General features: G+C 44.4%; 3 protein-coding genes across 5 annotated transcripts; 1 reads left to right on the plus strand and 2 right to left on the minus strand.

The window, feature by feature from the left end:
• Positions 1-96: 96 nt before the first annotated feature.
• LRRC42 (leucine rich repeat containing 42) lies at positions 97-5,811 on the plus strand. Of its 2 annotated transcripts, none has more exons than XR_006168927.1 (7): positions 97-611; positions 2,984-3,115; positions 4,162-4,280; positions 4,665-4,753; positions 4,830-4,943; positions 5,098-5,243; positions 5,341-5,429. XR_006168927.1 is itself a non-coding variant. In XM_042819433.1 (7 exons), the coding sequence occupies exons 1-7, from the start codon at positions 151-153 to the stop codon at positions 5,595-5,597; spliced, it is 1,257 nt and encodes a 418-aa protein (XP_042675367.1). In that variant the 5' UTR covers positions 108-150; the 3' UTR covers positions 5,598-5,811. The 2 variants fall into 2 exon arrangements, 1 of the variants encoding a protein (XP_042675367.1); XM_042819433.1 differs by having other exon boundaries at positions 108-611; positions 5,098-5,182; positions 5,341-5,811.
• Positions 5,812-7,713: 1,902 nt separating this feature from the next.
• LDLRAD1 (low density lipoprotein receptor class A domain containing 1) lies at positions 7,714-13,247 on the minus strand. Its single transcript, XM_042819441.1, has 6 exons — positions 11,122-13,247; positions 10,664-10,715; positions 9,851-9,982; positions 9,596-9,733; positions 9,309-9,437; positions 7,714-8,498 (listed from the first exon to the last, which is right to left on the minus strand). The coding sequence occupies exons 1-6, from the start codon at positions 11,140-11,142 to the stop codon at positions 8,353-8,355; spliced, it is 618 nt and encodes a 205-aa protein (XP_042675375.1). The 5' UTR covers positions 11,143-13,247; the 3' UTR covers positions 7,714-8,352.
• An 81-nt stretch (positions 13,248-13,328) lies between these two features.
• On the minus strand, positions 13,329-22,921 carry TMEM59 (transmembrane protein 59). 2 transcript variants are annotated; one of them, XM_042819436.1, is made up of 8 exons: positions 22,720-22,921; positions 20,203-20,308; positions 18,293-18,387; positions 17,946-18,098; positions 17,591-17,675; positions 17,203-17,284; positions 16,297-16,405; positions 13,329-15,642 (listed from the first exon to the last, which is right to left on the minus strand). In XM_042819436.1, the coding sequence occupies exons 1-8, from the start codon at positions 22,906-22,908 to the stop codon at positions 15,487-15,489; spliced, it is 975 nt and encodes a 324-aa protein (XP_042675370.1). In that variant the 5' UTR covers positions 22,909-22,921; the 3' UTR covers positions 13,329-15,486. The 2 variants fall into 2 exon arrangements, with proteins under 2 accessions (XP_042675370.1, XP_042675368.1); XM_042819434.1 differs by having other exon boundaries at positions 17,203-17,287.
• Between the last annotated feature and the right edge of the window lie 40 nt (positions 22,922-22,961).

The following is a 22,961-nucleotide window of genomic DNA, read 5'->3' on the forward strand; positions in this document are numbered from 1 at the left end:
CCCCTTTGCTCCCCGCCGTTCCCGGTGGCGGCCGGGACCCGCACCTGCTCGCACTCGGGGCTCCCGGGATCGCCGCGAGGCCTTTCCCGAGCCTCCCCGGCAGCGCTTTGCCCACCTCCGGCTTCTTTTTTGCAGAACGGCACGAGGGGAATGTCGTACTGGCTCCGCTCGGAAAGCCACGCGGATGCCGGGCCGATCTACGTGCGTGAACGTGGGCAGCTGCACGTGGTGAGCCCGGCTGCGGGCGGCGTCCGGAACGCGCGGCCTCTCAGGCTGTTCTCCGGGGGGTTCTCTGTGGAGCTCTGTCTGAACGGGGAGGACGACAGGGCGAGGAGGCCGAGGACCGATCACTTCATCTTCACGTACACCAAGGAGGGCAACCTCCGCTACTCGGCCAAGTCCCTCTTCAGCTTGGTGCTGGGCTACATCTCCGACAACGTTGACCACGTCGACTCGCTGGTCGGTTTCCCAGAGCAGATTGCTGAAAAGCTCTTTTCAGCCGCAGAAGCAAGGCAGAAGTTCACAGAGCCTGTGACGGGACTGCGAGCTCTGCAGAAGTTCACTGAAGCGTACGGCAGCTTGGTGCTGTGCTCCCTGTGTTTGCGGAACAGGTACGTGCATTCCGTGACGCATCAGCATCTGCTGAGCTTTTTGCTGGCGTGCTTCAAGTTCTCTTTATTTTCTCTCAACCACAGATTTATTCTCCAGGGCCACATGGTGCCACCTAATTTTGAGCCTTGCTTTGTCTAACACTGCTTACTTCCTTTTGTACCATTCCTTTCAAGTGCCTCCTTAGATATTTCATGGGATGTTTCTGTAGCTGCTGCTTATGAGCATTTCATAGTTATGTGACTGCACACACCTTTGCAGACCATCTGGGTTTATTCACACAGAATCACAGAATGGCCACAGAATGGCCAGGGTTGGAAGGGACCTCAAGCATCATCAATCTCCAACCCCCCCTGCCATAGGCAGGGCCACCAACTTCCCCATTTGATACCAGACCAGGCTGCCCAGGGCCCATCCAACCTGGCCTTGAACATCTCCAGGGACGGGGCATCCACAACCTCTCTGGGCAGCTGTCAGCACCTCACCACTCTCTTTGTAAAGAACTTCCCCCTGACATCCAACCTAAATCTTCCCTTTCTCAACTTAAAACCATTTCCCCTTGTCCTGCTGTTATCTACCCTTTCAAAGAATTGATTCCCCTCCTGTCTGCAGGCTCCCTTTAGGTACTGCAGGCTGCACTGAGGTCACCCGCAGCCTTCTTTTCTCCATGCTGAACAAGCCCAGCTGCCTCAGCCTGTCTTTGTAGTGGAGGTGCTCCAGTCCCCTGATCATCTTTGTGGCCCTCCTGGATCCTCTCCAATCCTGTTTCATTTTCTAGCTCATTTCATTTTCAGCAGAAGATGCAATTTTGTAGGTGAGGTACAGCCTTTGTAGTCGGGCAGGCTTTACCTTAGTGATAACTGTGATTCTGTCCCCATACTCAACGTGCTTTAACGGTGTTCTGATTAGAATACAGCACCGTTTTTTCCACCTTGTCAGTGTCCCCAGTTTCTTTTACTACTAGAGTGTCTCAAGAAGCTTAAAACTGGACATGCTTTTAAAGCTTTGCTCCTACTGAAGTCTTGGATAGTGATATAATGAGTCTGCCTTCCATCTTTGCATTTTAAAAAAGGGTGGTTTATTCAGTTTAAAATCAAAGGACAGGCACATTTATCTGAAGTGCCAAGGGTGCTTTAAGCACAGCAGGAAAGTTTGAGCAGAGGTCAATTACCTTGTTTTATCCCTTCAATGGAACTCCCTCTTTATTTTTAGTGCAGGTACTTTTTACGAGCTTCATTCAGAAATGGAATTACCTCTGGCATATTTTACCATTACAAAAAGATCAGTTAAATATAAAATCCTTGAAATCCAGAAAGTAAGACACTAAGACATTTTTTATGAGTCTTATTTCTAAGAGCCCACTCTTAGCAAGCCCTCTGAGCTTGTATTACCTATCAAGAACTGTCTTGCATTCTAACTGCACGTGCTGCCTCCCACCTAGCTGAGTTGTGTAGCAAAGGGATTTGGTGGAGTGCTCTAACATGGATACCAGCACAGAGAAAATGCTCTTACTTGCATGGGCAAAAAGGTTTCAGGGATCATAGTTAGCACCCGTAATTTCACCACTCAAAATGTTATCCTCAGGGATTGCCTTGACACGGGGGCTATGAGGTAAATACAGGAGATGTTAATGAATTGAGGGATTATCTTGCCATAAATGCAGGAGAGATGGGGTAACTCATATTACTATGTATTCGTGCATGCCATTCTTCAGTGCATTCCCATTTCTAAATCTGCTGAATAGTTCCAGCGCAGATGCTTGCGTGGCTGCAGAGTGAATCACATCAGGGAACCAACACAGCTAAAAAAAACCAAAACTCCCTGTGTAAGTGCTGCCTGGGGTGTAGCCACAACTCTGGTTGGAGGCAGCCCTGTGGGTGTCACGATAGAGTCCAGCTAGTGAACTGCTCTACTTCTTTAGTGAAGTACTTTGTGTACGAAAAAAAATAGCATTTTTATCATTTGGCAAGCCATTCTGATGCATCTGGAACAGATTTTATGCCTGTTGGTTTGTCTACACACTTTCTGGATGCTAAGGAACAGCAGTTTGTGAAGTTGATTTAAGGTAATCTATGTTATCCTGAAATTATATGGTAATGATCTGTAAATAAGCCTCTAATAACGATGCTTACAAGTTGAAGTCTTAATCGTTAGTCTGGGACTTTGTCAAAGAAAGTGTGATATTAGTTGAAGGAGAAGGCTGGGAGCTCAAGTGTGCTGTAAGCAGAATGCAGTGTTCAAAGGTAGTTGTAACAGCTGACTAACTTCTGTCAACTTCTACACAGATGCGTGAGAAATAACTGCATTATGCTTGCATTTGAGAACACAGGGCCCTTGTTGTTCCTCAGCAGTGATAGCTTTTTTGTTCTTACAGATACCTGGTTATCTCTGAAAAGCTGGAAGAAATCAAGTCTTTCCGGGAGCTGACGTGTTTGGATCTTTCCTGTTGTAAACTTGGAGATGAACATGAACTTTTGGAACACCTCACTAAAGAGGCTCTGTCCAGGTACTCATTGCTTGACATGTGTCAAGAAATGATGTTTGCTTTTGCTACTACTAAACAGTGCCAAGCATCGGGCTGTGACTCTACAGGAAAGTTTCACAGGCAGCAGCATTTAAGTCTGAAGATTTGGGTTGTTGATAAAACCTGCACGTGAGGTAAACAAAATACAGAATTTACTGCATACAAAGCACATGATCCAAAGGACACACTGAATCTCAGAGGTCCTACCAATGTGCAAGTTAACTGACTGCTCATGTTTAAATCAACTTCTTGTAAATTTCAGTTGTCAGCTAAAATAAATGCACCTTGTGCATTTGGAACAGCTTCACACAGTTATTTCCTTCTTTAAAGGGAGAACTTTAATCAGCCAAATTTTTAACCAGTGTGCCAGATGGAGATTCCTGCAAGCACTAAGCCTAATATTTCATTAATTGACAGTTTAGTATCAAACAGTATTGCAGAACTTATTTTCTGAAGATTAGAAAGTAGAAGACTTGGGAAATCAGAAGGCAGAAAAGCCACTGATGAAGGATATTGTATTAGTGTAAAAACTTCAGTGTATTTAGAGGCAAGGTTTTGTCTTGAAGTGCTCTGAAGAATGTTCTACGGCTGTGGTTTTCCCTGAGTTGATCTGTGGTAATACCACATTGTTCACTTAAACATCATGACTATCTCCCTTAACAAATCTGTCCGCTCCCATTTCACCATGCACTTTTCTTTTCACAGTCTCCAGTGGAGATTGGCAGCCCTAATTTAAATAACTCCAATTAATAAACAACCTTCTTGTCTCTAGTAGTAAATACTCATGCTGTAGGGCTGGCTTGTTGCTGGAGCTCTGGGAGTAGCTGGTCAAGTGCTTCTATTGAGCTAGCAGAAGGAATATGGCAATATTTGTTTCCCCCACCAACGCAAGCTTCTTTCTTACTATTTTAATTATTGTTAAGCTTTTATCATCTACTGAAGAGCTTTCCACATAGACTTTAAGACAATTGGTGAAACTGTCTAAACAACATGACTATAAACTGTATTTATTGTACTTCTCCTCTCAGTGTGAAACAACTCCTCCTGAAAGACAACGCTCTGTCAGACGCGGGCCTTCGCAGAATGACGGCGCCAGTACGAGTACTGAAAAAGGGACTTCAGAACCTTCTGGTGTTAGACTTGTCCTGTAAGTGCTTTGTGGTGTGGTAGTAGTAGCAAAACGTGTCCTGTTTGGTGAAGAATTTCTACTTAGTATTGATGGAATACATATAATTTAGCAATTCCCACAGGCCAAGTACCCAACCCCAGGTTTCAGCACTAACATTCCACGTGAGGTCATAGCTCTAAGTGCAGCCATTTGCCACTTCACATGCTTAAAGATATTTACATTAAGTAGTGTTGTAAAACCTGTCTTTTGATTATTAGAGGGAAAATACCGGATTTGACTCAGTTTCCAAACAACAAGAAAAAAAGGCCAAGAATGCTCAAATATTAGTTTCTGAACAAGTAGCTTCTTGGTGTTCTGACCATAACTCTGCACATACTGCAACTTAACTAACTAACCTTACAGGTAACCCTAGAATCACAGATGTGGGAATTGGATACCTTCTTTGTTTCAAGAAGTTGAACTGTTTGGACATTTCTGGGACAGGCCTCAAGGTGAGAGAGCTTAATTTATTGGACAGGTGCAATCAAATGCTCCCCCCTCTGACTGTTTTATTTCCTCATTCACTAGGATGTGAATGCTGTTGTTAAACGGATCCAAACGCAGATGGGCTTAGTTCAATCAAAAGTGCCTCTGAAAGAATTTGATCATAGTAACTGCAAAACAGAGGGATGGGCAGAACAGGTATGGAGCTTTAAATCTATCTTACTCCATGGAAATTGTCCTAACTTAATACCTGTGGGATATTAAATCACTGAATAGAATATTGCAAGGGATAGAGTAGTTCTTGGTGATATTTCTATGAACATTACAGCGACTCCTTCAAATCTTATTTCAGACAGTTCTGCAGTGGGAGCAGGCAGTTATGGAGGCCACGAAGCCACAAGAAGACTTGAGTTCCAGAACAGCAGCTCAGCGCTTCTGTACGTAACTGCATAGAGACCACAGCATTTAATCGTTGTCTATGAGCAGTCAGTATTCCAGGTTGGCTTAGCCAGAATAATTTGCAACATAAGTGTGTATTTTACAGCATAATCCTAATTTTCCCTAAATCTAAACTTTTATTTTCCCCCCTCTCTAGATGGCAAGACACACAGAATAGAGGAAGTGGTCAAACGTAAGTTGGTGGAAGCAGAAACAAAAGTATCTGGAAACTTACAGTTTTATAAGGAAGACGTTCAAAATTGCCATTTACCTTTGAAAAAGGATGTTGCAGGCAGCCATGAATTAAAGAACAATAAAAAGAGAGCTTTGGCAGAACAAGAGAGAGAAAGGACTTCTAAACAGAAGCATCTGTGCCTCACTGTGGAGGACTGGGATTTGTTAAATACCTACTGAGTCAGAAAGAACAGGATCTTTTGTTTGTTGTTTTCTTGCTGATGACAGAGTTTAGATGCATCCAAAGGCAGTAACAAAGGAGAGCAGTATTGTTACATCTGGTTGTTGTGATAGGCTTGTGGGTTAACCTATGCTTGGGGAGGAAGGGGCAGGGTCAATGAAGAGAATGGTGATTCTACTGTATATTTTCAATACATAATTTTTTTCAAATAAAGTTTTTAGTGTCATCCTTAACTCATTTTTCTGACACAGACGTTCACAAAAATGCTGCTCCAATTCCTTCACCCCTCTTGTTACCTTAGGGGCAGAAGACTAATCAACCTAGCTGAAATAAAGGTGCACTATGCATGTTAAGTGCAGCGGGCCTTTAATAGTGCTGGTAGTATAGAAAGCTCAGCCTGTAAGCATGAAGCTGTGCTTGACAGCTCTGACAAAGGGAGGAAGCAAACAGGATAAGCGCAGGCCGCAGGGGAGGGAACAAAGCAGAGACAGTAACCCCCTTTGGTTATGTAGTTACTGCAGAAATCCAAACAGAACTCCCCTGTATCCCTCCTTTTAATCCTCAGAATCATTTTGCATTAGTGTGCACAAAGCCAGGAGTAGAGCTGTAGAGCTGTAACGCTACAGGTTTGTCACAGAAACACACAGGAATCAAATCAAAACTGAGTAAAGTACACAGGGGCTGTGAACTGAGCCTGAGAGCTTCTTTGTGTCCTTTAAGGCTGAGAACTTCAACAGGTTTCCTCTACTGGTGCTTAGTTAGAGGATCTGTTACACAGCCTTTATCAGAGTAAGTGACAACAAAAGAAGTGCATCATTGGAAATGGCAAAGATGCCAAGAAAGGGAACTTTGCCTCGAGAGTGCAGAGAGATGAGAGAAGAGCCTTTCTCACTTTGCTCCATTAGTGCTGAAGTTTCTTCAAAGAAGGACTACAAACAAACAAGCATACTTACATTCAGGCCCTACATTTTTTCCCAGAAACTCAAAACTATTTATAGCGTCCACTGAAGACATCAGCCCTCATCTGAGGCAAATAACAGCACAAACAGTGACTTAGCAGAACAGCTCGACAGGCTGTGACGCTCAGGCCCAGCGCTGCTCCTGCAGCTGCAGTTTGGTGCATCAGCCAGCACGGATTATTTTTGCTTTGCTAGACCTTCCACAATTACCATCTGCTAATGTGACCATGAAGAGCTGCCCACCTCACAGAACTGCGTGTACCGCCTCACCTCAGTCTAGCAGCTGGGAGCTGGGGCTCTGACACACCAAATAGACACGTTGTGACTTGGCATGGAGAGCCTGTCAGGTCACAGGAGCATCAGGAAAACAATACAGTATAGCCTCACTTTTCAAAAGAGGTGTTTTAAAGCAGTGTGCTTGTGTTCTCCATCCCTGATAAAATTAGCCCTTTCCTTAGCTCTGCGTGCTGACTGACAGACTTCCCCTTTTCAACACACCCTTGTGCACATTTTATCCAAGAATGACTCAAGCACACTTACTGCTGTCCTCAGCATCTCACTTTAGAGCTCCAAGGCACAGATCCACCACCGAAGAGGGGAGCTGCTGCACCACCTGACAAACATGCACTGGGGAATCCAGCAGCGCCACGTGGGCCAGCCTGACCAGCATCCTCCTCCCAACCACAGTGACTACAAGAAGCCAGAATTTACCAACCCCAAATCAGCCTCGTTGCAATGTTAGATGCCAGTGATTTTTCTAGCAAAAATGTACAGCTCTATCTCTTTTTTTTTTTGAGAGGGTGGTAGCCTGAATGTGAGAAACATTTACCTAAGATACTTCCAACCACTCTTTGAGCTGCAGCACTGAGCAAACTGCAGTGATGTTGTACCAACACAGAGAAAGCAAGCCAGCCGTCCTACGTGGCATGGAAACGGACAGGTTATTAAACATGGCTCTAAACATCTCCACAGTACCATTGTGCTGAGTTCTGCCGTTTCATTCTAGGTAAAAGCATGAGTCAGAACACAGTGCAGCTATTTTTAAAGGATCTTTCAGAGCTATGGCTGTATCCCAGCTACAAATTAGAACAAACATTCACTATTTATACAAGTCATGGAGAGATGCCGAGTTACAGATCACAGGACAGAGAAGAAATGAGTGAACCAGGATTTATTTTTGAAGATCTATGAGCTGGCACGCAGGAAGAATAATGCCCAGTGGTTTTTTGGGGCCTGGAACACTAGATCTGGGATTGATGTTTCAGACACAGGCAAGGTTTTCAAAAGAAGAGAGAAAGACCACAGCTTTCTTACATTTCAATGACACATCTGTACCTACATCTCGTGGGTGCTGTGAAGGCAGCTGTCTGGTCCTGCAGCACCAGCAGAGGAGCAAACTGAGCAGATCCCATGTCATCCCATGGCCTGGCAGCAGCTCTTGGTTTTCCTCTGCTCGCAGTTCCAAGGATGCAACAGACTTTGTTTCCCTCCTTTTTCACTTTCTAACTGCTCTACAACACATCTCAGTCCAACAGCTGCTCATTAAGCACCAAGCTGCCACTCTGCACCCTCAGAGCCCCAAGAGGTGCTCAGGAGAACCCACAGAGGTGTCCCACAGCTGATGCCCGGCCTGCAGCACCGGGATGCCAGCAGCACAGCACCCATCTCTGCTGCAGGCCTTTTGCAGCTGCTCACCTGGGCCTGCTTGTGCCAGAATTTCCAGGGTGGAGGCACAGCAGGAAGTGACAGTGCAGGAAGCACCTCGCCATGTCAAACACTTCTTGGTGCCCAGACCTCACGGCCTGCAGAGGTACTCATCCGACCAGCTCACGCAGTGCTGCACACCATCGCTGCACAGTGCCCTGGGCACACAGGAGCAGTACTTGTAGTGAACAGGGCTGCAGCTCCACCACGCTGGGCCGCAGGGAGGGCAGGCAGCCACTGCGGGGACAAGAAACCAGGAAGAAAAATGCTGCTGCACTCACAGGCACCTCCTCCCTTACACCTTTTAACTCCACAGCTGCTACTGAGAAGCCACCAGGGATGACCCTGAGTCTGTGAATCGACCAGAAAGACACTGCGATGACCTCTGTGGCAGAGATGGCATCCTGGGAGCAATGACCAGCTGTGATTTGTTTGTTTAGCAAGCCACCCTAGAGAAAGGTGCTGTCTGAGGTTCAAAATCTCAGGGGTGACTTAGGAGCAAACCTGCTACTCGAGTTTGAGCGGAGCTGGATTTAAATCACAGAGGTGCACACTCAGTCCCCCTCGGTCTTACAGACAAACTTATCTCCTGACCAAAGATCAGTTTTGAATAATTGGTGCTGTCTACAGATCCACATTGAGATGAAATTGCTTGGTGCTCAGCAAGTCACAAAGATGGAATGACTTTTGGGGCTGGGAACAAATAATCAAAAAATCATTTAGGTTGAAAAAGGCCTTAAAGATTACCAATTCATGTCAACCCGATAAGTCCCACCACTACACCATGTGCCTTAAGCATCACAGCCACAGAATCATAGTGCCATTTAGGCTGGAAAAGCCTTTTGAAGCATGGAGTGTCTCCCCTCTCAACTGCCTCCAGCCTTTGGCCACAGATGTGAAGAAGCCCACGTGTTTTGTCTCTGTTTTGTGTTTCAGAGGACACCAACCTCCAGACTTTTCCAGGAGCACCAGTGAGCACCAACCCCACAAAACCTCTTCAAGCTATCAGCAGATCTTTCACTAAGCACAGCCCAAAGGCAGACTTACAGCTCCCCATCTCATCGGAGCAGTCTCCGCAGTCGTTCATCCCATTACACCTCTGGTCAGCATAGACCCAGTGCTCAGGGTTACCACAGTGGAAAACCAGGTATGCCGGCAGGCTGCGGGGCAGGTCACCTGCAAGGGCAGAGGCTGAGCTCCTGCAGGTACAGATGTACCTGTCGGAACAGGGACAGGCAGCACCAAAGTGCTTCACGAATGGCCCCGTAGGTGAGGCAGATCTTTGGAGATCAATAGGAAGACCAGTATGGGAGGATCAGAACAGAACAGCTCACCACAGAGTTTCTCCTGCTCATCCTCTCCATTTCTACAGTTGGCAGTTCCATCACAGACCTGGCTGGCTGGGATGCAGGTCACTCTGTCATTGCACAAGAAGCCTGTCCAGTTATGGGTGGCTACACAGGGGCGGTTCACTGAAAGGAAAGCAAGAAATACTATCTTCTGACACTGTCATGTTCACTGGTATGGGGAACAACCCCCATAGCAACAGGGCTCCCTCACTGCGCTAATAATGACTCTTGGGGACCAACCCGGTGTACGTAGCTGCAGTCCCAGTGCGATTGCCAGGCCCACAATGGCTGCTATGGCAGCCAGGAGCAGCAGCACAACGCAGGCCCGTCTCGGTGGGCAGCACAGGTGGGCACAGCATGGCCGGCAGCAGCCTGTTGGGAAGCAAAGGTGGGAGGCAACAGGCTTTGATCTAAAAGCCAGGATTACTTAGCTGTACCTCATGTACTTAATTGCTATGTGTTGTACGAGTGTAAGACACACCATTTGCTCAACTGCAAAGGGATTCAAAGAAGCAGTAACCATCCCCCACATCAAACACAAGTACGAATCAAAGGCAGAACACTGCAGCTTAAAAGGCAAGTGGTAGACACAGACATGCTGCAGTTCACAGGACAATACCTTTGACCAGTAGGCAGAATGGCTGCAAATAGGCACGAGTGTAAATTAATGGCAGTGAGGAAATGCTGTCGCAAGCCAATCTGCAGACTTATTATCAACTGCATGTGATCTCACTTTCTTCTTAAATAAAATTTGCTGAAGCCTAGCTATTAAAACATATAGAAAGCCCGTAGAAATTCCATAATGAGCCTCTTTTGTAAAAGGTAAGAATACATATCACGATGCTATACCATAAGTCTGCCACCTCCAGGCCAGCAAAAAGCATCTTTAGTCTATTAATTTTAGTCAGGATGTTTCACTACAGAGGGCTGGGGAAAAGAAAAAACACAACAGTCTCAACACACCATAAATACTTCCTGCATTTTACATTACAGAGATAGGCTCCACTGATTTAGAATTCAATAACGAAAATGTTAAGCTTGGCATTTTGTTACCTTGTTCTTCAGAGGACTTGGCTGAATCAAAAGTAGTTACATCACCATTTCTCTAGAAGTGAAAGAATAAAACACCATTTCCAGACGTAGCACGTGAGCACGCCGTGGTTGCTTTTCTGGTTCTGGTACCATCTCATCCAGGAATGGACACGGGTAAGTACTGATATACATATTTTACATACAAACAAAAGTTGGCTCAGTGGAAACACAGCCTGCATTTGGTTCACAGAGCAATCAGATTGCTTTTCAGATTTCAGTAACCCATTTGCACAACAAACACTGAGGCAAGTCCAGCACTTGATGCCAGTAAAGCTGTACCAATACCCTTTCATATCAAATTAGGTGAAGTAGACAGGACTGGAAAACTTAGAAGCCACTGATAGAGAGATCAGACAAACAACATTATCAAGAACACATGAATTTTAGAGAACACAACATTTTCATGAAGAGGACCGTACCTGGGGGTGAGTTTTGTTCATTCCTCCTGGAGCTACAGCCTTCAGAGCAGCTCAGAGGACCACAGGAAGCTTTCTGCACCCTAAAATGCAGCCATGTTACCAACATATACGGTCTCTAACATAAGCAACGTTACCAGGACACAAAAAGCAACAGAGGGAGGGAAGCAAGAAGCACTGTGCTGCCCAGGCATGTGGACAGGTGGACAGGGCTGGCAGGCTGAGCCCCTTCTCTGGTTGGAAGCAGGGCTTCTTTGGCTTCTCCCTCCTCCCAGCTTCACCTTGGCTTCATGACAGGGTATGAGGCAAACAGGAACTTCCCATGCTGACAGCCCCACTGCTGTCCTGCCATGTGGAAGATGAATGCCCACCACCCAGCTGACACAGCTTGCACTCAATGCCAGCCAGGTACTGAAGAGAATGAACTGAAAGCCTGAGGAAATGGAGTCGGATCACCCTCACCCAAAACACCTTTCCCCAGCTCCTTCCCAAACCAGGGCTAACCCACTAGTGTTGTAGCAACATAACCCCAGGCTCCTGCAAGAGCAGGACAGGATATACCCATAGGCTTTGCAGTTTCAAGGACAAAATAGCATAGGTTCATGTCCCACTTGCTGACAGAAGAATTCGCTCCTGCATTGGAGACTCAAGCACTCTGAATTATTGCCACCCTGGAAGCAACATGCCTCCCCCATCCTCAGCCCAAGCACTCAAAGAACTACTTTACCATGACTTGGGAGAAATTGGCAGCTGTTATGACCTAAAAGCTGGCACCAAGACAGTCTCACTAAATTAACTGATTCAAAACAACAAATGATGCCTGACACAGCAACAATTGTTGCTACTTCCTTCTGCATCCCCAAACACACAAGTTATTCCTGACTGAGTTATTACATGTTTCCTGACAACACCTGCCAACCCCATACACACCCACTTAGAGAACTTCCAAAATCAAACACAACCTTGTAGACCTCTTCCTCCAACGTGGCAACGCTCACTTGTCCCAGTTTCTCACAGGAATGTATCACTGCTAAACTCTGTGCCAGGAAGCTGTCCTGTTCAGAGGGGATTCTGAGTACACCAGGTCTGCAACTCTAGGCACCCACGCCATGGAACAGTACTAGATAAAAGGTTAAAAATGCTATCAAATTCCAGATCTGCTTCTCTCTATGGAGAAAGTTCAAATTCCTAATCATCACTATAGAATGAATATTTTAAGCCTTAAAATAGCTTTTTAGGTGATAATGAGCTTGGTTAGAGTCACACGTAACAACCAGACCAACCAGGCTTCCCATGCACACCCCACAAAACAATCTGTAATGAAAATGTTGAAGACATGGAGTAAATCAGCTTTCAGAGGGAAATGCCTGTGAGACCAGACACCCACCATGACCTATTTCCTACACGAAGGTTATCAAGCTCAGCTGTAACCAAGCAGGTAGTTGGGTTTAGAGCAGTTACACCACATCAGACCACGAGTTCAAGAATTTAACGAGAACACGGTAACGAACACAAGCAAGGCTTTCTGAAGTTGAAGATCTTTGCCAAAGATCAGGGAGGCTGACAGGGGAACAAAGATGAACATACCATGCATGATGCAAGACTATTGCTGATTCCATCACCTAAACCACAAAACCTAACCCCCTCCCCAAAACGTACCGTAGCTGTTTCTTGCAGCAATTAATTGCACACGTTGAGATAGATGCCTTTGCTCATGTCAAGATGACTGAATTTAAGAGCTGAAGCAAGTTCAATGGAATGTATGCCTAAAGAGAACAGAAAATGCTTTCCTCCTGCAATTTCAATCACTTAAAGCCCTTCATTTAAATAGTGGTCTTGGGCAGAGATCAAACCCAAATTGCAGCCTCTGAGAACGAAGACGTTAGGAAGTTAAACAAAAAAAATAAAAATAGGACAAGCTGTTTTGCAAAGTCCAACACTGAAACAGCTTAAATACTCCATTTAGATTCAAAATCTTGAGAAACAGCTCCATTACTGCAACCTAATGGTAGTATCCAATAATACTAAAGGAATATGCTTTGACACGAGCTTACAAGTCCTCTTAACAATGTCTTTAGACCTGGTGCACTTGGCAAGCTGCGAAGCTAAATGTCACTGTACAGGCATTGCTTCCTGTACCTAACAGCACATTACTGAATCATGGGTGACACTGTGCACACTACTGAAATGCCATTAAACAGCCAACAAAAGACAAAACACACAGAACTTTTATTTGATCTATTTGTTGAGTTTTCTCCCTTTGTTGTGGACCTGTAGGCAGACACAATGCCAAATGAAAGCAGAGTTTGTTTAATTCAAACCTAGGAATGTAAGCAATAAAGTCAGACATTTTGGAACAGGAGGGAAAGTTTCACGATTATGAGAAGAAATCATCAAGGTAACAGAGGCTGTAATGTACATATTTAAAACACAGAAATAGCCATGGATTAGTGAAGCCATAACACTCCCTCTGCAACTACATGCAACAGTAAGTTCAAATATTTTAACAGACTCCAACACATCTATATGTCACTTACTCAATTACAAGAATTAAAGGGATTGCTAAAGGCTTTCCAGAACAAAGTATTGCTGAGAACACGGGCTACAATTGCCAAGCCCATGCTTACAAGTTGTTAAACAGCCATTTGCACACATCACACCTGATCCCACCGGCAGCAGAACGCTGGCACTCAGTACTGACACAGGGCTGCATTCTGAGGCTGTGTGCCTCAGCCCAGTCACTACAGCAGGGATTTCCCATTGCTGTTACGCCGTGGAACAGCATTCTGAACACACACATGGTTTTCAGAACAGGAGGGTTTGAGGCCTTATAGTAATGCCACCAACACACAAAGAAAGGTACACGTCCATGGCTGCCCACACTCAGTTTTCAGGGCTGCAGTGTTGCTCACTGAAGAATTTAACATCCAGAGGTACTACTAAGTTAAGACTTCATATTACAGTTACTGTACACCCATATGTGCCTGTTTAAAACAAACCTCTGCATACTCTTATAATTCACTGACAGAAAATTTGCTTCAGTGCACCTAAGACACAACTTCCAGCAGCACTGTATAGGCAACCACCACGTTCCTGCACGGATCATTACCTGCAGCTCACACAACCAGCAGCCACATCAGCCATGGCTACTGAACCAGATCTAACAGAAAGGGAACGATGGACTGCACTCCCCAGAATCTCAGATTTTCACCAGAACTCAAAACTGGAAGACAGCTGTTTGTTTGCTTGTTTTTAAACTTTCACCAGAGTTGGTACAACCAACAAACCATGCTGATGAGCTGGGCGTCATGCATTCTATCAAATGCTTACAAAGAGACCTTAAAATAAATCATACATCTGCTATAGCCAAATCCTCAAAGAAAAGAATGGCAACAAAATACATTAGAAATGTGAAGGACACTGTTAGGTGTTGTATTAGTGAATCACACACAGCAAAATCAGCTCACATTGCCAACGGGAGGAATGCCAGCCTTTCAGATGGAGCAAAGCAATAACGAACCACAGCTAAAGGCTGTACAGTCAGTAATTCCTATACAGTCGTTTTTATTCACCTGTCCTCATTTCTCAGGAATCACCTTGTTTCTGTAAATGAAGTTACAAGACTAGAACAGTTGATCAAGAACAGAAAGTAGAATTCCTTCGGAAAACACAGGCTCTAATTTTACAAGCAATCTGAGATGTAAAGGCTACAGTCTGACATTTAATTAACCATGTAATGTTCTGTCTGTGAAAGCATATGCCCACATGTTTTTAACACATCTTCCACCTTCCACAAACTGAGTTCTAGCCTACAGTACTTCACAAATGCTTTCCATCCTGGATATTGCCACACGGTAGAAAAAATAGATTTCTGTTCTTGGAGAAAGGGCTGTTTGCGCATGAACATTCACAGGTACCCCCCACCCCCCAAAAAAAGAACAGCAGATAATTTTATAATATTTTCTCTTAACTACAACAGAAAGTGCAACACTAAAAAGGCATCTCCTGCCTACTTAAAATTTCTTATATCTTTACAGAGCTAACTCTTGAATGTACACAGTATATCCTAGAATACACAAATAAGTTTGAAAGTGTCATGGCAGAAACATGGAAAGCGTGCTTACAGCTTCTGTAAGCAAAAAGACACAGAGCAAACACCAGTGGAAAGTGATTATGTCTGGAAACAAATTCAAGGTGTCTGAATCTTCACTACTAGAGGGGAAAAAAAAACCATGACATCTGTTGATTCTGTAATTTTATCTGCATTTAAAGACTTGCTGCTAAGCTTCTTATCTGAAGAACCACCACAAACAATCAGGAGTTGCTAGCACAGTTAGAATTAGTCTATTCAATCCAATGGAGGCTTATTTAAATTGCTGATTGAGCCAGATTAACTTTTGTAGGAAGAGGTCCTGCTTCTTCATGTTCCTCAGTCTTGCATCTAACCACAACAAGTGCAGAGGATGGATATCTGTTCAGTTTTTGTTCATTCATGTATTCCAGATCTCCATAGATGCTCAGTTTCTGAAATATTTAAATGAACTACTTTAAGATAAAGACTCTTCATATATGAATCAATTGCATTTTGTTACACAACTACCCTCTTTCATAGCTGCAGCTCTTCAATGCAAGCTAACTCACACTTTCTGCAACATCTGAAATTCATGGCTGAGACTAGATTTAAGTCCAAATAAATGCCAGAGGAAAGAAACAGTACATGCAGTGCTTGTGTACCAAACTCTTTAGCTTGCAAACACTGCAAGCTTTGCTCTCTTTGGGCTGTAGGAATGCTAGTTCAGTTGGTTCCCCTTCATACAGACTTTCTGCAGTCACCAACAACACGCTGTCACTTCTCTTCTCACCACTGATGCTCCTGAATTAAATCCATACTAGTTGCCACCTGCCCCATCCAATTCTCAGGGAAACCAGAAGCAACCTCCATTTGTGAAGAGTAACCCAGAGGTTGCTAAGAAGGCAGGGCTATAAGCCAGAAGACAGCATCTGTGCTTACTGAGCAAGGCTCAGAGCACCTATCAGCCGCAGGGACAGGCAGACGTTCAGCTAGAAAATCATTCAAACAACAATTTGTTTGCTAACCACATCTGCAAAGTAAAAAACTCTAATTGACCCCCCACGATGCTTATTATTCTGTAGAAAGCTGTAACATAATAGAGTTACCTCAGATGGAACATACTGCTCTACAGCTGTAGCTACAGTTGCACAACAAATCCAGAGCAGCACCAGCACCGACAGGACAAGTGTAGTGGTTAAAATCCAACTGGAATTTCTGAAATGAAACGAATGTTACTAGATTTCATATACCAGAATACAAAATAACGGGTCTATAAAAGGTTGTGCCCAATTTTGACTGTATTTCATGCTCCTTCACTAGTCTCTCCCCCAGCTGCACAGCCTAATTCTGACACCTGTGTATATAACATAGCATCTAACACTTAGTATCTAACTTGAAAGATACTAAAAGACTGCTGGATCCTGGTTTGGGGCCCTGAACTTCCTCCCACTTAAGACAGTAAGAACAGATTTTTGTTATGCACTTAAGGTGCAGTTCACTGATCCACCACATCTAAGCTTTTAAGGAAACAGTCATCAGTGACTGAGAGAAGAAAGAGGCAAGATGCTGATATGCAGCAAAACTTTAATATATACTGGGCATTTCCAGGATAGACACGAGACACAACATTGCCTTTTGCATTTAAAAATACAAGTGTTATGTCCTGAAACATATCTAGAGCTAAAGAACAGGCAAAACACAGAACTGATGGAACAGTTTGCTGAATATACTCAAAAAACGAGTACAAACATCATGTTCCACATAAAAAATAACCGTAGGAAATTATCAGTATCATGGTTAACTAAAATGGGAGAGAGAATGAAAGTTGGCAGGACAGCCCATAGATAACACAGGGCAAGCAGGGAACGCAGCAATAGCAAATGGTCAGATACAGAAACTTGGCTGCTTTTCTATCTGAACCTAAAGGACTCGTAACACTGATTCCTTCCCACAGGGCCACCACACACGTAGGAAACACCACCGTGCCCTGTTCCAGGTACTGACATACATACATGGAAAGACACTTGAAAAAGCTCTCATTGCCTTGCTCTTCAAATAGTCCTCGGTACGTCTGCGAGCTTCCTGGCTGTGGGTCTGCTGGAATTGAACAGCAGAAATAGCTGTCAGAAAAGCAGTAAAGGTAGAAAACCCAAACTTTATCCAGTTTGTCCACAGAAAGCATGAAAAAAAATCTCTCACAGTGGCCCTAGCTTGCATGCTTCTATTTCCAGGAGAGCTTGCTACCACCACACACCTTGCTAATACCCATTGCAACCAATTACACTTCAGCTTTCTAAAAACTTGCTTTCATATATCACCTGCAACTTTGGCTCTGTTGTTTTTTCTGTTTGTTTGTTTGTTTTCCTTGCATGCTCCTCCAAACCAGAAAGAAAAACTTACAAGCTGTTTTACTCAGGGACAAGGATCCTCTTGTACCTTCAGTCTCCTGATCAAGCTGTGGAACATACTGCACTTCTGGCCTCGACTAAAACAAAACAAGGATTAAGAGATCCTGTTAGCAAGCTTCCACTAATCTTGATCGTCCACATTTTCAGAATTAATAGGGAAGCTGATCATAAGACATGCTCCATTCACATAATTTTATTCATTTATTACCCCTGTAATGGCACTAAATGCAGCAAAATGCTACCAAAAACTCAACACTTCTGACAGCGACCCACGACCATTTTCTGAGACTGGAAGGAGCACAGATAAGTGTTCAGCACCCACAACACCTCAACAAAAAGGCAGGCACCTGGAATATGACAATTTTGCCATCATCTGCTTGAAGGTAGAACGTCCATGAGGATGTTATGAAGCTCTGAGCTGAATCCATCACATCACTCCAGAAGGATCTCACCAGCGTCAGAGGAAAGAGGAGATGAATTCTTGGCATCAGGGACATTAACTGCAAATACAACATTAACTGGCTTTCAATTTGTTTTCATATGGAGAGGGTAGAACTTATGTTCTTGCTCACTCATTTCCCCATGTCTATATTTCAGTTCTTAAAAAGATTTCATTTGAAGAATTTTAAAGAAGAGAAGACGTGCTGAGCAGAAAACAAGTAGGTGGTATTTGAAAAACATGTCATGTACTTACTTGCTCTTGTCTTAACTCAGCAAATGGCAATTGGTTCTGGCATCCAAGATGGCAAGCATATTGTTCATCAGACTGGGAGTACGCCTCAGTACAGGCTGCAAGAAAAGTTCCCAAAATGAGAAGATAAATTCTGCATTTTAGTTAAGAAAACATTTTCAACATAAGTTGGATCAGAAACAAAGCAGCAGTTAAAAGATTGACAATCCCATTTGTAGGGAAAGACACGAATATCATTCCAAGGTTAGCATTTGGTGCCAGGTCTAACGAAGGTTAAGGAATTGGAGCTCACACAAATCACATATTTTAAATCTGAATGCTGTCAGAGCAACTGATCAGAAATGTTCTGGGCAAACTCAAGGTTGCAAGTTTTCACTGATTCTCCTACTGCCACTGCATTTTTTCCTCTACAGATCACGTAAAACATTTTTACTACTTTATCCTAGAGAACAAAGCTGGAATACTAAACAAATAGAGAGGCCACAGATGTACTGAACCTCTCAGAGCTAACAGTGGAAATCATGGTATTCCTTAGGAAAACCTAAGGAACATTTTCCTGCTAGCACAGTAAGTAACTGTGTTGAAAGCATTGATGATTTAATTTTGAACAAGAATTAAATGAAGCCAACTCTTTATTGACATGTATCTTCTATTAATTGTTCGCTAGAAACCCTGAAGACCAAGAAATCTAAACTGTTCACGTTCATAGGTGGACAATACATGGGCATAGCTCTTTCCCAAAATACTAGAGCTGAGATGGATGATGTTACAGCTCCACTCCACCTAAAGCCTCCACTTAAGCAGCAACACGGAGTGCAGCAGCTCTCCCAGTTTTCCTACAGGAATAAATGCACCTTCAGAGAGGCTGGAAAGCTGGCAATTCACACAGCATCAGCAGCTAAACATTGGAGTATTTGGCTCACAGCACCTGAACAGCAATTCTACAGCAAAAGTGCCACCAAGCTGGTGTTAGGAGACATGCAGAGACATCAGAAGACAGAATTCAGCAAGTCAGCCAAGGTACATCCTGCCTGAGTAACTAGTCAGGGAACCAACCAGTGCCACAGATTACAGAACATAAGCCAGCAAAAGACAACAGCCTCAGAAAGGAGAGTTAAATCAGAAAGTAAGCAACTGTTCAATTACCTCTACGTGTGCCTTACTGCTACATCACCCTTTTTGTGGCACACTTTCTTGTATGGTTTGACAACTAAACTGACATGCTGTATCACAGCAGTACACACTGTATGACAGACTAGAGCACTAGCCCATTTCTAGAGCATTTAATATGGCTTTGTATTGCTGTAACATCTTTGCATTTCAGGCTTTCTCCTTGTGTATCTTCCAGCAGCTCCCTAAGCTAACCACTAGCCCTCTTGCTTTTATGAATTACTGAGAAGACAAAAGCCTCCTCTGAGAGTTGATGTTGTCCTCATTATATTTCAGAAACAGAAGGGAGCTACTCTGCTGATTTTCCTGCTTTGGCTGGTTACATCCCACTTCATCTCTGAACAAAACTGTTAAGCAGCCACCTCAGTATTATTACATAGAAGTTCTGTACAACTGCAGAAACTGTGGTAATTGGCTACAGCATCTATATATTTCACCTTCACTATGAGATTATCCCTCTAACACAGATCTGAGACAATTAGTCATAAGTATTTAGATCCCTATTTCAAACAAAACGTAATTATTGCTGTGCTGAGAGTTTAGCTTAGACCACAAGTTACAAGGCAGATGTACATTGTGATAGTTGTTCTTCATCTGAACAATTCGCTTCTATAAATGAGCCTGAAGTTGCATGGAAGCAATTGAAATAATCCCACCATTTTAACAACATCCTTCAGATGCTGCTGCCGTTCCCTGCCTGCATCTCCACATTAAGGGATGTTAAAGGAGTTCTGAATTCTTACCAGAATCACATTCCAGTTTGGTTCGATTCAGATCGATGCCATCATCCACAAACTGACAAATGGAAAACAGTCTGCAGCCTCGCTGGCACGCATACAGTTCCTCTTCCTGGGGAGGCACAAGAGAAGACTTACATTCATTTCTCCATTCAAGAATAAATAGACCAAAAAAAAAAAGGAAACCAAAACCCCACAACTTTTTTTTCAGAAGTGCTACAAAAAGGCACCCAGCAGAGCACCGTAATCCTTCCCTCCACCAGACCTAGAAGTCAGAGAAACACGACAGTCTGGATCATCTGGAATAAAACACAGCTACAGCTCTGTAACACTGTGATCCATCTCAGACAGAGCTCTCAGTCCTGGGGTAAGCCAGACCTGGAACAGCAAATTCCGTTCTGCAATTCTGTTCCTACAAGTCACAGCAAAGCCTCGCTGCACTGCTGAAAAAGCACAGGCCTTAAAAATAAGAGGTAACATTGCAAAAGATTAACTGACATTAACCACAGAACGAGTACACCGGCATCCACTTCAGAACTTCAACAGAACCCAGTGGGTGAAGATCAAAACAGACTTTGTTGTGTTTTTTTGCCGTTTGTTTTTTACACTGTGTTACAACGTACCCACCAGCCTCTAATTAGAACTCCAGCAGAATCGCCAAAATAAATGATTAATTTCTGATTAATTTCTTTAGCAATACCACTGCCAATCGTTTGCCTGCCCAACTAGTTCCACAAAACCACATGTTTATAGCACTGCAGAATGGTGCTTTCTCAGTGCTGCTACAACACAGATGATACACTATACACCCATAACCCAGTATTTCTTCTGACCACAGCACAGAGGGGTGGAGGTGCACTTTCCACATATGCTGGTCTCCATGTTGCAGAGTTACAGCCAGCCTCCTTTAAGTCAATCAGATCCACCAAGCCTGGTAACTACACGGCCACCAATGTGATGGCAGCCACTTTCTTCACAGGGGGAAAACAGACTCTAAATTAACTGCACCAAAAACAAATACACCACACCTTACTGTACAATCTACTGTAAGTGCACTGTCATTGTTTGAGAGCACAAGTTCACATGCTTTAAAAGCAGCTAAGCTGAAAACACAGATAAAACTTAACACTTAACACAGACAGAATGGCTAAAACAGTTACGCTGTTACAGAAAATATGTGCTGTCTGTTAATATCACACAGAAGTGGCTGTAGCAAACAGATTTCTGTGGCATCCTTCCACAGAAGCCTTAGTAAAAAATCAACTTACTCTCCAACTAAAACAATTTCCTTCCGTTCACCTGGTGGTTTTGTGAGAAATCAAACAAACTGTGACAAAACAGGTGGTTGTATTATTCAACATTCCCAGCAACACAAAACAAGTTCACAGGCAGATTAAAAATCACAGAAGCATCAGCTTTACCTGAAGTGCCAGCACAGTATGGACTTTCTCCTATTTTAGGAGAACGTTTAGCCTCAATTTCCCAGGTTCAGGTCTTTCTCCTCACTATCATCACACATAGGCACCAAAACACATCACACATCCAGATCTAATTTTACCTGTGTTCCACACAGCTCCCCATTACCTCCCTGTAGAGATACCAGAATCAGGTGCTGCACCGCAAGCACCAATTTTAATTTCATATGAAAGCAGACAAAGCCCTGCTACCTCATATTAGCACCACTTCCTTCCATTTGCCTGCTGCCCTGGCAATCTCAGGGACAAGAGAACTCCCATCATTCGGAGTTCAAGCTGCTATACAGCTGCAGTTAGCAATGAAATACGTTCCTAGTGAAAGAAAAAAAAAAAAAACAACAGAATCACACAGAATGGCCCAGGTTGGAAGGAACCTCAAGGATCACGAAGCTCCAACCCTGCTGCCACAGGCAGGGCCACCAGCCTCCCCATTTAATACCAGACCAGGCTGCCTAGGGCCTCATCCATCCTCCCCTTGAACACCTCCAGAGATGGGGCATCCACAACCCTTCTGGGCAGCAAATGTTACATTTAAATTCTGAGCTGTGCAAACCGTTGAACCAATAGCAAACTCCTGAATATGTAATTATATCCCTGTTAGATATTATTTGACTATCCTGAGATGGACATTTTCTATGCAAGTGAATCTAAACATCACTGGCAGCTCTGTCAGGCCACTCGCTTGCCATCTTTGATGCTTCATCCCCCACAGTTCGAGCACCATGTCGCGTCTTGGCCCAGGCCCCTTGGCTATGGACACAGCACAGCGTTAGTCCCCAAAACACGGAGAGTCCCAACCCAAATAACAGCTGCCTCTTCAGGAATAGGAGGAAAGGAGAAGCAACCCCCAACCCCACGGAACTGCCACCACTAAAACGTAAATACTCTTTGAAAGCTGTATTTGCCACAGCCTAACAGCCAGTTCCAAGAAGAAACACGTCTCTGTACGAAGCACCGCGCTCCGTGCTTCAGGAGGTGACAACGTCAGGCGGGCCGGGAGGAAGGAGAGGGGCGCGGGGCCGAGCTGCGAGGCGGGGCTCAGCCGTACCTTGGGATAGGTGTGCAGGGAGTAGGTCAGCTGGCAGGCGCGGTGGCAGGAAGCCGTGTTGCCCAACACGGAGTCAAAGGCCTCGGAAGAGCTGGCGGGCACGACTCCTGCAGCCCGAGCGCGGCCTCCCGCCCACAGCAGCAGCAGGGCCGCAGGCAGGCAGAGCAGACCGGCCCGCCGCGCCGCCATCTTCCTGCTCTGATGGGACCGGCCGCCGGTAGCCTCTCGCGAGATGATCCCGC

The sequence above is a fragment of the Centrocercus urophasianus genome, unplaced genomic scaffold (genome assembly GCF_019232065.1).
Source record: "Centrocercus urophasianus isolate 14NV4802_14NV808 unplaced genomic scaffold, USGS_Curo_1.0 seq_18, whole genome shotgun sequence".
Classification (NCBI taxonomy): Eukaryota; Metazoa; Chordata; class Aves; order Galliformes; family Phasianidae; genus Centrocercus; species Centrocercus urophasianus.

Coding starts and splice junctions, on each gene's coding strand:
- LRRC42 (XM_042819433.1), top strand. CDS start 151: ATGTCGTACTGGCTCCGCTCGGAAAGCCACGCGGATGCCGGGCCGATC. Junction 612..2,983: donor TCCCTGTGTTTGCGGAACAG/GTACGTGCATTC, acceptor TTGTTCTTACAG/ATACCTGGTTATCTCTGAAA. Junction 4,754..4,829: donor TTTCTGGGACAGGCCTCAAG/GTGAGAGAGCTT, acceptor CTCATTCACTAG/GATGTGAATGCTGTTGTTAA.
- LDLRAD1 (XM_042819441.1), bottom strand. CDS start 11,142: ATGAACAAAACTCACCCCCAG. Junction 10,716..11,121: donor TGAACAAAACTCACCCCCAG/GTACGGTCCTCT, acceptor TTTCACTTCTAG/AGAAATGGTGATGTAACTAC. Junction 9,438..9,595: donor TGAGCAGGAGAAACTCTGTG/GTGAGCTGTTCT, acceptor CTGCCCTTGCAG/GTGACCTGCCCCGCAGCCTG.
- TMEM59 (XM_042819434.1), bottom strand. CDS start 22,908: ATGGCGGCGCGGCGGGCCGGTCTGCTCTGCCTGCCTGCGGCCCTGCTG. Junction 20,309..22,719: donor CCCTGCACACCTATCCCAAG/GTACGGCTGAGC, acceptor GTGCCTCCCCAG/GAAGAGGAACTGTATGCGTG. Junction 18,388..20,202: donor CAAACTGGAATGTGATTCTG/GTAAGAATTCAG, acceptor CTTTTCTTGCAG/CCTGTACTGAGGCGTACTCC.